The sequence below is a fragment of the Phaethon aethereus genome (genome assembly GCF_964289735.1).
Source record: "Phaethon aethereus genome assembly, chromosome: 7".
Classification (NCBI taxonomy): Eukaryota; Metazoa; Chordata; class Aves; order Phaethontiformes; family Phaethontidae; genus Phaethon; species Phaethon aethereus.
In genome coordinates, this window is record NC_138583.1 from 38,476,791 (window position 1) to 38,492,798 (window position 16,008).

At 43.2% G+C, this 16,008-nt stretch overlaps 1 protein-coding gene across 10 annotated transcripts in view; it reads left to right on the forward strand.

Annotated features, from left to right (window-relative positions):
• Positions 1-4,361: 4,361 nt before the first annotated feature.
• The window catches only part of DOCK1 (dedicator of cytokinesis 1), a gene marked incomplete at its 3' end in the record, with an annotated part of 322,821 nt that continues 311,174 nt past the window's right edge, over positions 4,362-16,008 (forward strand). For all 10 annotated transcript variants that reach the window (XM_082001997.1, XM_082002000.1, XM_082002001.1 and 7 more), the window contains exon 1: positions 4,362-4,750. In XM_082001997.1, the coding sequence (XP_081858123.1) occupies positions 4,705-4,750 (46 nt within the window). In that variant the 5' untranslated portion in view covers positions 4,362-4,704. The remainder of the gene's footprint in view (positions 4,751-16,008) is intronic.

The window sequence follows — 16,008 nt, forward strand, 5'->3', positions numbered from 1 at the left end:
AAGAGTAACCAGGAGATGTTCACACATTTACATTTAAACATCAAACCCACTGAAGATGTCTTGTTCATTACATCACTTTCAGTATAATGAAGCAAGAACAGTCTGAAGGAACATAACTTATGAAGCAATCATTTTCATTACATACAATCAAGCCCCATTGTTTAGGCTAAAACATGAACAGTTTAATAAAAAAGTATTACTTAATAAATTAGTATCTTTATCTCCTTTCTGAACTTAAAAATAATTAATTGGCCTTTATATTCCTAATAGTCCCATAATCATAGACCATAGAATAGTTTGGTTTGAAGGGATGTTTAAAGGCCATCTAGTCCAACCCCCCTGCAATGAGCAGGGACATCTTAAACTAGATCAGGTTGCTCAGAGCCCCGCCCAACCTGACCTTGAACGATTCCAGGGATGGAGCATCTCCCACCTCAGTGTTTCACCAAATAATCTATAAATAAAAAATTCAAATGCAAGAAGGAAGTAAATGCTGATTAAGAGTCTGCAGAATGGAAGGAGAGGTGCTGCCTTTAACCCATCTGAAAGATACTAAACCGGTGTGATGAATGTAATATATATCACAGTAGCTATATAGCACTGTTCAAAATGGTTTTTTATATATATATAAATAATATATATTATATATATAATGTATATTCAAATGTTAGCAACTGAAGAATGCTCGTTATCACAAACGTCATCCTGCTAGAAGAAAAGCTTAAGACACACACATATATAGCCAAAATGCTTCTACAAAAGTAAAAGGAAGATTAAAGATTACTGAGTATACTTCAAAAACACATGGGCAAAGCCTGGAAGAGCACAAAACTTCCCTGCAGGTATTGTCAAACTTCACTCCAGGTTTATAAATGCCACACCTTGGCTGACTGAAGCCAATAGGAACATCAAAGGAAATTCAGTTTTGGCTTCTTAATTCTCCCTGAAAACTGCCCGCGTGCGTCTCCAAGAGATCTCCAAGGTAATCATGCATATAAGACCAAGGCTGAGGTCATTTTTGTAAGACAAACTCATAAACTTAATTTTATTTCCGTTCTGATTAAGAGCAATACATTGTCAAAAAATAGTATTTTTGAAAAGCGTCTTTCCGTCACGTATAAAAATCTCTTACTTTGTGTATACCCAAACATGGAACATCATAGGAACATCATACATTACATAAATGATCTAGAGCATAGAGCTCAATTCACCCCGAATGAAAACTGTACAGCAAAAATAGATGATGAGTAGCTGGAATAGATGCAATAACATTTCCAATAGAATATCTTTAATAGAAATAGAAAAGCAAACCAGCTATTTATTATATGACTTTCTAAGTCCTCCACATCCTGTGCTGGGAGGAATATTTCCAAGAGGAATTTGCACGGTGTGTGGAAAATAACTACTTACATGTTTTGACTGAAATGTTGAATTTACCTACGAGGCCTGACAATGAAAGACAATTATTACAAAAACTGTGATATTTAACTGAGATGGAACAAACATGCCTCTTGTGTAGTCACATGCAATAAGTATGAAATACAACTTGATTGCATCTGTACATTTACTGAGTATCTCTTATTTATTGCAAATATATTTCATGCAGTGTAACAGTTCTGTCTCCATTTATCCTCTTCAAAAGATACTCCTCATCTCTCTGTCAAGAATTTCAAATATCATTCATGGCCAAATATTGCATTGGGATTTCTTGGGAGTTAATGTTACGAAAAGGAATGCTTCTTTGCTCCAAGAGAAGTGCCTCCAATTCAGTGTGATGCTTTAAAAAATAAGGTGAGAATCCAAAGAATTGACATAATGATGTGATAAAACTTCCAGATTTTATGGAAAGAAGCATTTTTCAGTTTCCTCTTCATAAATGAAAAACATATATGCACAGTGTGAAGAAACATATTATGCCTAAGCATCTAAAATATGTCAGCCTGAACAGTTTACGGTTTAATGAAAAATATTTTTCAGGAGGATACTTTGTATTATGTTTGCCAGAGAAAAATAAAAATATTTTATTTTCTCAATATTACAGTCCTATCCCATTACCATTTTCCCTAGTTGCAAAAGACTAGCTCTGGGATATTTATGCATTGTGAATTAGGAGGAATATTTTTTACTGGCTATCAAAATTTTAATGCTCTATTTGTAACATGTTTTCATTAAAATGAAAATGTGGAAAGTCATAAAATGAATGTAGGCCTTTATCAGTATCAGTGGGGCTTTATGTTGGCTGAGATTACTTGTGTCGTTTCTGTTATAGATCATGATCAGACAACAGGACAAACCTCTTTTTCCACTGACGTCAAAATAAATTCTGCTATTGTAATACAGAACATGGATTTAATATGTAGAAGCTGTAAGTAATTCTTTAACTTCGGTTTTATTGAATCTGGTACTTCCTGCCTTAGGAGTATACTTAACCTTCAGTACATATACATATACATATACATATACTATTTAGTGCAGATATACATATAAACTGAGACTAAGGAGTGCCAATCTCTATGAGAATTTAATTTAACCCTTAGTTAACTCCTGAAGACAGGTCGTCAGCTGTACATTTTTCACAAAGGGAAACATGCTCCTCTAACCTCCCTCAAAACAGAAACAAACACCACAGTCTGAGTTTCAGATTTGAACCAGGAAGTATAGAATACAGCAATAGCTCACTTTATTAGCTCATTACAGTTATCTGCAGGTTTAAATTAACATCAGAGTGCTGCTTTGTGTCCCCTATTCACACTCCACATCTGCAAAGCTACCATGGTGTTCACGGAAGTGATTCCTGGTTATCAGTAATCTAAATGAAAAGTCAATGAGGTTCCCTGATTTACAGATTATTACAGTAATAGTCTTAAAAATCTCTAAACCACCTAATGCCTGAGCAGCTTCGGCAGTTTTGCAGCACATATATAGTAGCACCACAAAAAACAATGCGTCAGTTGTACAGAACTGCAAAATACTCATCATTAGAAATATATACTACTGCTGAACTGCTTTTCCATTTCATTTCTCCTTTCCCTTGTGTGGGAAACCAAAGATGACTATCGGAACAGGGCAAGGAAGTCTACTATTTAGGTTAATTCACTTTGATTTATCTTATAAAACTAAACCTGTTAAATCAAAGAGCTTACTTGTAAGTTGTCTTTGGTAAGACTCTAATCATTTGCCCATTAATGCAGGATAAAGATGATGAGCCATGAAGCTGACTTCGAAAACCTTTTGATCTTCTCACTCCCGGGCATAATGCATAAAGGTGCACTAGTTTGCTCTATTACAACGGCCTTTGAATTTTGCAGGACAGGAGGAATGAAATTCAGATTAGTTTGAATCTGTGAAGGTGGTGACCTGGGAAACAAATCTCAAGGATGGAAAAAGCGAAGGAACATGGAAAGAATAGACTCCTTCAGACATTCAAGAAGAACACTTCATCTCAAAACCTGACAATAATGAATACTATTGCCGAAACTGCCCCCCTGCATTCCTAATGATACAATAGGAGGAGAGAAAAGGGATTCAACCCTGACCTGGAAAGAAGACCTATTTGCATTCTTAAATCTGCTGTATGGGGCTCCTCCTTCAGTGGAAGACTAATCTTAACAAGTGATAACCAGGCAAACATTTCACCTCTCCTCATTTCTCTTAAGTGTTATCCTTCTGCTTTCTGCCGAGTTTTATGCAGTTTATTTTCTTTTTGCTAAGGACTATTTGTTTTTAATATTCTTTTTAAATCATGGTCCTGGGTCTGTCCAACAGTACGGGGTTTGGGATCAGGAAGCTCATTTCCTGTGCTCATTCTTTTGTAATCGCATATTCCACACTCTAATTAGCCAGGAGATGTTAACTTTAGACTAGGTTTTTGATTTAGGTTTAGAAATCAGAAGGTTTCTAATCTTTACGGCCAAGGAAGAATTTACTCGAAGGGCGGGCTCATCAGCATGGCAGCACTCAAATGCAGAGAAGCCGCTGGTCTTAAACATCAGCAGAAACCTTGTTCCAGAGGAGTATCTCTGGGCAGGAAGCAGGCAGAAATCCTCGAAGGCCAGGTGGCTGGAGGGATCACAGCAGGAGCTAAAAAACAACCGAGAAACCGGTGATTTCTCAGGAGCAAGTGTCCTGAAGAAGGCTGGGATCCTGCTGCTGGAGCTGCCCGGCAAGGTAGCACCGAGCGAAGTTGGTTTCACAGAGCGCTGGATTTGCGCAGGTGAAGAAACTTTTCGGCAGAGTAAGGCCAGGTGTACCTGGAATATAATTATGCAATTAGGGAGACGGCCAGGCAGGCACCGCCCCGGCTCGCTTTCCTTTGTGTAGAAGGGACCCGGCTGGGTCTTCCTGCCGGCAGCACCGGGTGCGAGCGGCAGGACGAGGGGGTCGTCTGGGGCTCCGGCCCGACCAGGCCCATAGCCTCGTGGGGCGCCTGCGGCCCCTCAGTACCGCGAGGACCGGGCGGGCGGCTGAGGCGGGCCGCCCGCGCTCTCTTGGCCGCCGAGCGGGGGTCGCCGCCCCGCGCTCCCCCGCCTCCCCCGCGGCGGGGCGGCCGGCCGGCCGGGGCGCCAGGCCGCTGGCTCCGCCCGCACCACATGACTCCGCCGTCGGTAGAAACTTTTCCCGTCCCGCGGTTGGAAAATGGCGGCGTAGGAGCGGGGCTCTCGCATCCCCCGCCCGGTCCGGCCGCCCCCGCGGCCCCCCAACGCCATGACCCGCTGGGTTCCCACCAAAAGGGAGGAAAAATACGGCGTAGGTGAGGACCCTCCCGGCCCCGCTCCCGCCTGTTGCGCCGCGGCTGCCCGCGAGGAACCCAAGCCGCCGGCCTTCCCCTCCCTGCTCGGCTCCCCCAGAGCCGGTCTCCGGCGGCGGCGCCCCGCACCCCGGGGCCGCTGGCTGCGGCGGGACGGGGCCGCGCTCCCCCGGGCAGCGGCGCCGGGAGCTTCCGCACCACCTCAGGGGGCGGCCGCGGCCGCCGGCGGGGACGGGACGGGGCGCGGGGCCCCGGCGGCAGCCCCCGCCCGCACCGCGCCCCGCGGGGCTCCGGCCGGCGGGGATCGGCCGGGGGAAAGTGGAGAAGTTGTCTGGAAACGCCGGGCAACCTGCGCTGGAGTCACCCTCGCTAAAAAAGTTGCCTTATCTTTTCTCCCATGGTTTTTTGTTTTTTCTTTCTTTCTTCCTCAGTGCTGCTTTGTCTGAATACAAGAGGGCTTTGAGTTATTTTTGCGTTGGTTTCTTTTTTGTCCCCTCCCTGATGGCAGCCAGACAGGATACGCTTCCAGTGCTGGGCCGGTGGTGGGAGCCGCGCAGGGGCGGTGGGAAGCCCACCCAGCGCCATGGTGATGCCCCCTCGCCTGGGACCCCGCCGTAGGAGCGGCAGGCTTTCAGGCTGCCGAGGGAGAAGGCGCTTCGCCTTGCAGGGAGTGTGATTTTCATACAGATGAAGGGTTTCCCTTGCGTGCTGCTGTCCGGGGATCCATGTCGTCCTCTGCTTCTTCGGTCCCTCTCAAACAGAAGGGGATTGTTCTCAGCCGGTAGCTAAAACGTCTCCCCTCTAATTAAATGGAACCGCACTCTGGTGGTTTTGGGCAATGCTGTGCTGAGAGGGCCCGTCTTGATATTGAAGATGTTTCATTGTGATCGAAGGCATTTTTGAGGGTTAATGGAGAACAAACTTTGTTGGCATGAGGGAGAGCATTTGTCTTGGGGAAGGAAATAGTCTGACTGTTCAGTTTGGAAATACGAAATTCGGTGTCCATCACAGTTCTCGGACTCTCTTGGTTGTGAAGAACAACTTACTTTTCATACATAGCCACAGCTAAGCCTTGTATAAACAACGTGAGCAGGAACAAGGGAGTTTCTGGGTCCGAGTAGAGCCCAAGCGAATTTTAGGAATTAATTTTAAATTCTGTGTGTACATCCCTGGAAAACAAGCGCATGACTTTTCAATTACTAGCAAATCCTAGTTGGCCGGTTACACTGTGTGAGAGCTGGGAGTAACACCAGCGTTGAGGATGCAGGACAAATACATGGAAGCAGAAATGCTACAGATGGCAGTCGCTCGTTACGTTTTCCAAATACCTGCTTTGTGGTGTGGGATGGGTAGGGTATTTCCGAATGATTGGAATAACTACATTCTCACGTAGTATACACTAGTGTTATAAACCAGTGACACTCAAAAGCAAGCTCCTCTTCTGTAGGAGCTCATGTTTACTACCGTGGCGGAGGCGATTGCCCGGGCCTGGCTTTCTAGGAATCAGTGTCTTGGAAGTGCTTTTGAAAGGGTGGGAGAATAAACTGAGTGTTTTAAAATATATCTTTAAGTATATTTGATATCCATTGTGGGAAATTGTATGTGTAGTAAGAGAACTGGACTTAAATGTAACTGAAAGAAAAAAAAAAATCACAGTTTCAAAAAGTGCAAGGTTACGTGCTTAGTTGGTATTTTTTGTTTGTGTCCACTGCTCTTGTCGTGTTTTTATAATAGGTTTGTTTTTTTATGAGAGTTTCTTTTCTTTTTCGTGCAATTTAGCTGAGAGGGATGGTCCTCAGCAAAATTAGGGTATTTCTCTGGTGGACTGCAGGAGTGTGAGAGTTGAAAGTAGACATAGTGTTGCAGGGAGATAAAGTTGGATTTAGAGCTAATTGAATGGTGCGATTCACCGGCCTGCGCTATGCTGCTAGATGCCCTTTTGGGAGGGATAGCTTCTTTTCGGTGTCGTGGGGCTTCCTCCTGAGGAAGATGAATAGTCAGTTTGGTTGCACGTGTTTTACACATCTTTGTGGTGGTAAAGTGCGCTTCTGTACACCGTGGGACTTCTGGTGTTCTATTTTTTGCTGCTTGTGAAGCTTTCAGGTTGTGGAGAATTGATGTAGCAGTTACATAGTCCCAAACAGTAATGGAGAAGGTACTGTTAAGGTGAACACACTAATAAACAAATTATTATAATTTTTCTTCTGAACTATTTGACATGGCCAGTTCTGGAGACTGGCAATGGAACAATATTGTCTGGCAGTGAAACAGAAACATCTGCCTCTTCCCAAATAATTGAACTGTTTACTAGATTGGTGTTAATTGGGCTCTTAAGTGAACTGCCATCTTAGTCATGCATGTATGTAATATACTTAGTGCGTACGCTCTACTAAAGCAGAAATAACAGGAAGGTACCTATTGTTGTGGGTTATGTTAGTTACGCTGCAGTTGTGGGAGCTCAGGAATGTGTGTATGTATACAAAGATGTGTATACATGAAATCTGCACATGTATATCTAATATATATATACTTTCTTCCTCCTTTTGACTATTGTGTTCCTATACACAACCAGGCTTTCTTGAAACTTCAAGTCCCAAAGATTTGCTGGCTGTGATGCAGTTGGGATAAACTATTGCAACAAGCGTGTACTGAAACTGAGGAGATTACAGGTGTGTTAGGAAACGTTCCTCCTGCTCAACCCACTCCATCTTGCACGGCGGGGTTTGCGGATGATGCTGGATGTCCAGCACAGACGTAAACTAATATTTACTGCCTTAAAATGAGGAGCGCAGCCGTGTCGTGCATAGGCATTATCTCAGCAGGCAGTTGCGAGCGTGACTCAGCTCCGCTTCCTGAGAGAATTCAGGGCTCGGCGTGCGGGGAGGTTGGATGAGGAATGGGTGTGGATATAATGGGATAGTACAGTTACTAGATTAACACATGGGGAACCATGTGAAACAGGAAAATGATTGGCTTAATTGAAGTAGCTTTTCTCCATTCCTGATGCTGCGTGTCCTTCTCCCTCTTCTCGGCGCCTAGCTTTCGTATTTCATCTCTCGCCCCGAGCCGGGGGGGAGGCGTGCGGTGGTGTTGAGATGGGTGTACAGCTTCCTCAGTAGGAACATTAGAGGCTTTCAGAGAGCCCCAGAAGCTGCTTATGTCTGCTGCGTACCCTTGGTGTCCCAAACTGCTGCCGAGTATGGTTGCTCAGGCTCGAATTTCCTGCTTTTAGTGTGATGTAAAAATGGTAATTTTGGTGTTTCTTTTTATGCTGGTGGAGAGGAGATGTAATGAGCTGCTTTAGGGAGTCTGTGAGCTTGACTTAGCACAAAGTAGCTATATTAACTTCCAAATCCCCTTGACTTCTACTGTCATTTGACCGTTTTCTTTTGGACTTAAAGATCCAGTAAGAGGTAGAACTGGCGCTACTATGGTTACTACAAATAACGTATTTAAAATGCCTTTGTGTTCACAAGGATATGCAGATATGGAGTAATTAGGCCACTATTGTGATAGTTAAATTTTTTTTAAATAAATGGGGAAATAGAAAAATAGTGCCATGCATATCTGTGGCTGATCAGATGTAGGAGGAGAACTTCCTGAATACAGGGCTTGAGCTCTTAAGGAAGAAATCTTTTAGGATGAGGGTGGTGAAACCCTGGCCCAGGTTGCCCAGAGAGGTGGGAGATGCCCTATCCCTGGAAACTTTCCAGATGAGGTTGGACGGGGCTCTGAGCAACCTGATCTCTTGGCAGGGATGCTCATGGCAGGGGGGTTGGACCAGATGACTGTTAAAGGTCCCTTCCCACTCAAACTATCCTATGATTCTCTCTGTGAGATCCTGTTAGTTTTCAGGATGCTGACTCTATGTTCCTCTGCTACCCCTAATAAATTACTGGAAAACATGGGTAGTCGTGCCCTTGCCGTGATCATGCTCCTGGCTTTGGACAGTTTGATAAATTCAAAGCCTTGATTAAGAAAGTGCTGGATAGCTGTACAGGGAGCTACTCTGAGTGTCGTTATTTCAGGTCAACACATGATGCTTGGGTAGGTGCTTCCTAATGCCCTGTATTAGGTCAAAGATAACGTATATGTCAAGGACACTACCATTTTAAAAATAGCCTGTCCTTCTATGACTATATAGGTGCAATCGTTGTGCTTCTATGGCATATTTAGGTGCGCTCAAGCTTTCCCTAAGTGGACAGGGTGCTACAAGTACTTGAGATGGTATCTGTAGTTCTCAGTCCTTAGCTGGTATTGTGCACACTGCTCAGATACACTCTATACCGTGTAGGATGTGTGTCTAGATGTGCATTAGTTCAAAAAAACAACAACAAGCAAACAAAAAAACCGCAAGCTAAACCAATTTTACTGTGAGCCATGCCAGTTGGGAGTTCCTGTATTTTTTTGTTTCTTACTGGTGAGTTTTTGTTGTGTGTTATGACAGGGCGAATCGTAACTAGCCTGATTTTAGATGCTTTGAAACAGGATGGGCTTTGATTACCCTTGAAGTTTAGGGTATTTCAGTGCCTCTCTGAGAAAGGGATAGCTTTTCAAAAGGCATATATAGAAGTATTGTCAAATCAGGTATGCAGAAATATTTTTTTTATTACTAGGGGAGTGCTATGATGAGTTGGCGGGCTGAGTGGTGGTAGGAAGGTTGTGATATGTAAGTTTTGCACTTAGAGTTGTGCTATTTTAACAGCCGTTTGAAAAGGGCATGGGGACTTGGTAAGAGCAGTGCTGTTGAAAGCACAGAACTGCTATGGCCGAGCACTGCTGCTTCGCTTCTGCCGCTCGAGGGAGGACTCTGGCGGTTTAGCACTAACTTAAGGCTTCTGTGGAATCCCAGATTTACAGTCTGCATCTGCGGTGAGTGGTGGTGGCACGTGGAGACTCTCTGTTGTTTACTAAGAGAGTTGTGTTTGTGTATTTGTGCCTTAAAGTAGGGAGGAAAAGGTTTTTAGGAAATTGAAGAAGATGCATCACATCTTAGGAATGTATCTCGGGAATTTTAGTGATGCTGTGTTGCGAGTGAGGTTTGCAGCTGTTTGGCAGGACAGGACGGTTACCTTTGTTCTTTTACTGACCACGGGATTGTGCTCTGATAGGTCCCAAACCGATGGAGTGAAAATGCCCACGCAATATTTGCTGATGTATGGATCAGTGTATTAACGTTTGGAGACAGCACATGCAAGTTTGGTCGCCTAGAGACCACGTGCCCTTCTGTATGCCTGGAGTAGGGTTTTAGTCTGTGATACCTTACAATACCTTTTAATTCCCTGCCTGCTGATGGGGTGTGTTTCTGTCTTTGCCCCATCCCTGGCACCGTGTGAAGCGGAGGTAAGGGCTGGCGGATGAAGTGTACGTCTTCCTAAGGGAATGACCTTAATTTGAGTGTAGGCATGTGCTTGATTACGTTCAGTTTACTCAGTGGTCGCTGTTGCTCTCTGTGAATAAACACTTGTTGCAAGCAACAGATTGGAGAGGGATGAGGATACTGGGTAAGTGGAAGCAAGCATGTACTCCTCTGGTTTCGTCCAGGTCAGTGAGAACATTGCAGACAGGGATTGTTCTGAGAAATGATTCCTGTAGGGATTTACCGGAAACACTTTTTTTTTTTTTTCCCCTTCCCCACATAGAACACGTACTGACTTTCTATATGCAGCTGGCTGCCTATGGGCATAACACAGAGCGTTTATTTAACTCTGTGGAGAAAGTTTTCAGTCAGTTTAGGAATTTTTCAGCTATTAACACTCTTGTCCCTAGAAAGTAAAAAGGGAGGGGATTTTCACGAGATGAGCATTTACACTTTACATCATACACAAGTGTGGAAATGACAGTAGGACAAGGTCCTGATTTAAGGTTTTTGGTTTGGTACTAATTCAGGGGGAAAACCATTTCTGAATTTTCACCTGAGTTTCAATTAGTACCTTGGTGAGATTTGTAGTTTTTCCTCTTTGTCTCTAATTGCCATAAATGTTTGATTTAGATGCGCTGATACAGTCTTAATTGTGGACTGTTTGCCATACTTGGCACAACTTTTTTTGTATTATAAATGCATTTTCATTTCTGCATAGGCAAAGCTTTCAAGGAAAGGGAAAGTAAACTAGATGCAACTTCAAGTCAAACCAGTGTCTCCAGGAAGCCTTCCTGTCAGCTTGCAACTACAGGCATAAGTATTGCAATAATTTTTCTTTGAAATACTTGTGTTTCTGGAGTTTGTCCTGTATTGGCTGTAAAGCAGATGCAGGATATGCTTTGTCTAATCCTTTAGTAATCCTTCACGACTGAAGTCCGATACATCTTGTTAAATACCTGTAGATGTGTCCAACTTCCGATAAACAGCTGAAAGCTGACTTATATTAATGAATCTAAGCTCAGATGAGGAGCTAGTGCTAATCCAGTTTTAAAGTATTTACTCTTTTAAAGATGTCAGTCGTACCTTTTCTCTTCTACTTGCTGCAAGTCTGAAACTTTCACAAAGCATTCAGTAGTGGCTCATCATCATCTCTATGAAATGCATGGGCTGCTCTTGACAGGAAGATGGACCACAGAAAAATTGCCTTTTTTTTTTTTTTCGTAAACTTAAAAACAGTTTTAATTCTGACTTTTGGCCTGTGGTAGATCCCAAGGCTATTCTAACAATAGTAGTTTTCTGAATAATGCTTTAATGAGTTACTAGAATACTTTCCTCCTTTAGCTTGGGGGAGGAGATTGAAACCATGCCCTATCTAAACGAAAAGAGTGCTCAAAAAGAGAGAATTCTTGTGATTCTGAAATGTTATCTACGTTTTCAGGCTGTAGTTATGAAAACATTTATATATTTATAGTATTATTTATCTTCCCATGTTTATGTAATTTATGCATTAAATCTGATTTCTGATGTGAAGACTTGTACGACAAGAAGCAGCCGTTACTGGATTTCAGTTTCATCAGCAAAATATGAAATATCTCTGGAAATATTTTTCCTGCTCCATATAGCTTTGTAACTCATCTGAAATAATTACATTGAGACCTATTATGTGTAATCATGTATCCGTATACATAACAAAACAAACAGATGGATGAATAACTGAAGTAACTATTGGCCATGATACTTGAATTTTTGGGTTTTTGTATAATATTTCTTAGCACTGTTGCTTTATTTAGAGTACTGTTTATGTTATTTTAGCACAACCCTTTTTATAACATCTTTTCAGAGGTTTGCCATGGCTGATTTTACCGAAGGGCGTTGGAGTAGGAAAATGTCTTTCTGTTACCCAATAGAAAATATCCGCAAAAAAGTGATACAGGATTTGCTGTGTAATTTATGAACATGAATGGAAGTAAAAGTGTACATAATTGGTATGTGTGCTGGTAGGCACTTGGCTTCTTTAGGCACTCTGTTCTGTACATCTCTACTGTTGTAGTAGCTGTGTCACTTTAATGTTTTTACTACACAAATTAATCAATACTGAGCCTGAAGAAACCCCCTTGAGCAGCTCCCAAGCTGAGCGAGGTGCAGGGGTGTTGAGAGTGTGCTGTAGTAAAGCAGGAGTCCCTGAGGAGTCCCGTGTGCGGAGGGCATCGGTGGTGGCTTTGTGGAGAATTTTCTTCCTCATGGAGAAGCCTTGTGGTTTGACATGGTTGAGTTCCTAACTGATTGTCAGCAGAGCTTTGTGGAGGCACGGCTCCTGAGCAGCTTTGAAAATGTATGTCTGAGCACGGGGCGGGTGCTTGGGATTTGTGAGAGCACACAACCCGTGATATGCCCCAGAGCCTCTTCAGGCACCCAGATGCCTTTTGGAAGTCCAGCCTTAGGTGTTTGTGTTTGCTCTGCCTGCCTTCTCCTCCTCCTCCTCCAAACAAAGCACGGAAATACTGACATCACTCGATTTGAAGTTGAATGTAATAAAATAACATATGGTTAGGGAACGTAGCTGAATAGCCCGTGGGTCCCAGGACGAGGTAGCTGTGGCCAAACAAGGAGTTGATGATGCTGGACTGTACCCAGACCTAATGTGCAAGGTACCTTCAACTGTGCTGTATTATTAGAGGAGTGTTTTCATAATTTCCATACATGGGATAAAAAAAAAGTAAGGTGGCAAACCCTGGTGCTGGTGGTGCCTGTGGTCCCTGCATAAGGCTAAAGGGGGTCTTCAGGAGGTGACAGAGATGCAAGATCATGGTAAGCTCTGCTGTTACCTGTGTCTCCAGCAGCATGCATGCCTGCCTGCCTGCCTCCCAGCTGATGCTTTAGCCTTTAACATCCTCCTAATTGTGCCAGCTGGTCTGCAGGAAAGAATGTTGGTGGTAGGGAATCATTCAGTGAATGGAGTTGGGTGCTTTAATTGAAGAGTTGCTTCTGCTTCGACATGGTGTGTGTAGTATTGTTTGTAGTGAAGGCTGCGTATCAGAAATGAAGTGAAATAAAAGCAACTGATAATGCAAAAAGTATTCCTGTAGTGGACCCTGAAACAGGAAATATCTCAATGCTGAGCCAGATGGATGTAGCTGATGATATTTGAGTTTCCAAGTCTTGACACAGATGGCGAACAATTTAAAGGGACGCTTGCTTTCAAAAAATCTGTTGTGCATATGACTCCAGTGAACAAATTGTGACCCTGCAATGGCTGCGAATTATCAAGGCAGTTACTTGGAATGTCCTATAAACGCTGTCTTGTAAAGGAGGGGTTGCACTGCAGTTTTAATGACTAAGGGGTATGGTTGAGCATATCACTTGCATCAGGAAAGTTATAGATAATGGTCTGTGGGAATGTTTACAGTTTCGCCTGGCTAAATACAAGGTTATTCTCCCAAAATATGAGCATATGAATAAAAACTAACATTGTGATGGCAAGAAGTGGAATTTTTACTTTTACTTTAGTTGTTATTGATTGTTAAGTAATGGAAAGAGCTAAAAGAGGGTTTGTTCATTGGCTTTGGTTTTGACTTGTGTGGATCTGAAGAAGGGACCAGCTGCAGGTGTGACAAACCTGTGCTTATTCCTTCCTTAGCTGCTATGGAGACTGTCGTCGTATGGTGGGCTGTGAGTCTCTCCATCCTTGCTTCTGCCTTGCCATACAGCCTGCCTTTGAAAAGCTTGTCCTCTTGGTTTATTTATTATTTTTTTCCTCCTGCTTTGGGGTCGCACAGGAGCATGTTACCATTTTTGCTGTTTTGCATTGGACAATCTGTGGCTCATTCATAGCTCAAATATATAGAAATAATGCTTACACTCAAGCCTATAGTATGCTCTGTCTAATGTGAGGTGACGGTGATGTTGCCTGGGTCTGGCCTCTGGAGTTGGCTGCTGGATGGCCTGGTGGCTTCGGGCTCTGCGTATAGCAATATATTGCTTTGATCTGTTGAGCAAAATGTGATTATGATACAAAACTGTCCACAATGGTACATGAAAGCTTTCTTGCTACCTGGTTATTTTCCTTTGTATGTTTTTTAGTCATATGCTGCTTAATTTTTAATGATTTCTGAGCTTTTTTCTTTATTTCCCATATTTGGTACTTATGCACAAATGCCCCCCAGTTTTGTGCAGGCATTGCCCATCATCTTGTTGTTCTTAGTGGAATTCCTTCCTTCCTACTTGCGTGGCTACCCCTGTTTCACACCTCATGTTGGGAGGAAATGTTGGCTGTGTCTCCATCAATCCATAGTTTTCCCGATGCTTATTTGACCAATAATTGTAGGTGGAATAGAGTTGAGAGACTTTTTTGTTCTCCCCTCTGAGGCTGGTGTTATGGTGTGGGTTTGGGTGTGGTGTGGGTTTTTTGTTGTTTTTTTTTTTTCTTCTGTGGGGGGATCTCTGAAATTTCCAATGTAAGTGGTAAGTGATGCAACTAAAACAGTAGATTCACTGACAATATTTTTAGTAAGTTGCTTTTAAAAAGGGGGGGGTTGGGTTTTTTTTAGGTTAGTTTTGGAGATACTTGGGCTTCCATTTCAAATCAGAGTTACTCTGTAGAAGGTATGTCTTTGGTACAGCAGTGTCTAACTCTGCCTCCTTCCTCGACAGCCTGCCAGCAATGCCTCTAGCTTCTGACAGTCTGTCTTCCACCTCTGTGTGACCTTGGTCACGTCTGTTCTGCACTTTTTCTGTGTCTCCTCTGATGCTGCTCGCTAACGGTTGGGCACAAAGACGACAACCTTTTTCTCAGACTTCCCAGGTGATGGGCAGCAGTAAGCAGAAGAGCAGCTCGGAATCCCTGTAAGACTGGGACTTGCTCACAGACACAGCAGGTGGCATTGACTTCTTTTTAGAATTAGTGACATATGACAAAGCACTAGAGTGCTTTGTTTTTTTTTTCTCAGAGTTTTCAGTTATTGAGCTCTTCTGATGAGGATCCAACAGTTACTCTCGCTCACAAGTTAAGTGGCTGGAGATGAGAATAGATATTTTTGTGGCACAGAGGTATTTCCTAGGCAGTAGTTTCCATAGTGTGTGAGTCAAATGGGACAAAAGAGCAAGCCCAAACTTCTGATAGAGCGCCAGATACTCTTTTGGTGTTTTTTATATTACACTTTGTTTATTTGTTGGTTTTGTTCTTGAGTGTTGCACTGTAACTAAGAGTCTAAAAGGATTAAAAAAAGTGTTAGACATTTATCTGGGTAATAGGGACATCTACAGTTGCCTTAGATTGGATCGCTTTAATGCTGAGCATTACTGTCCTAAACGGCTCCAGGACTGAGCACTCCAGGTGCTCGCAGACAAGGGGATTTTTTTAGTGCTGGGTAATACAGAATTTCTGCCATAAGGTCTCGGTGTGTCTACTGATAGACACACTGAGTGTGTCTATCTTTTAGACTGGCTATTAGGAGAAATTTCTTTACAGAGAGAGTGGTCAAGCATTGGAACAGGGAGGTGGTGGAGTCACCATCACTGGAGGTGTTCAAAAAGCGTGTGGATGTGGCACTTGGGGACACGGTTTAGTGGGCATGGGGGTGTTGGGTTGACGGTTGGACTTGATGATCTTAGAGGTCTTTTCCAAACTTAATGATTCTGTGATTCTATGTCTCTAAAACGCTGATTATGGGAACTGGACTTTGGACTCTGTTTAGTCCAATCCAGTCTTCCTGCTGCTGAATCATGCTGCTGGGATGTTGATGTGGGTAGCCCACGTGCAAGTCTCAATGCGATTATAAAAAATCCTTCGTTAAACCTGTGCCGCCTTGTAATTGTGCCTGCAACATTGACAGGGAGTACATTTAGTGTACGCTGCCTACACATAATGGGGAGAGTGTCTCATCAGCAAGGTTTTATTTGG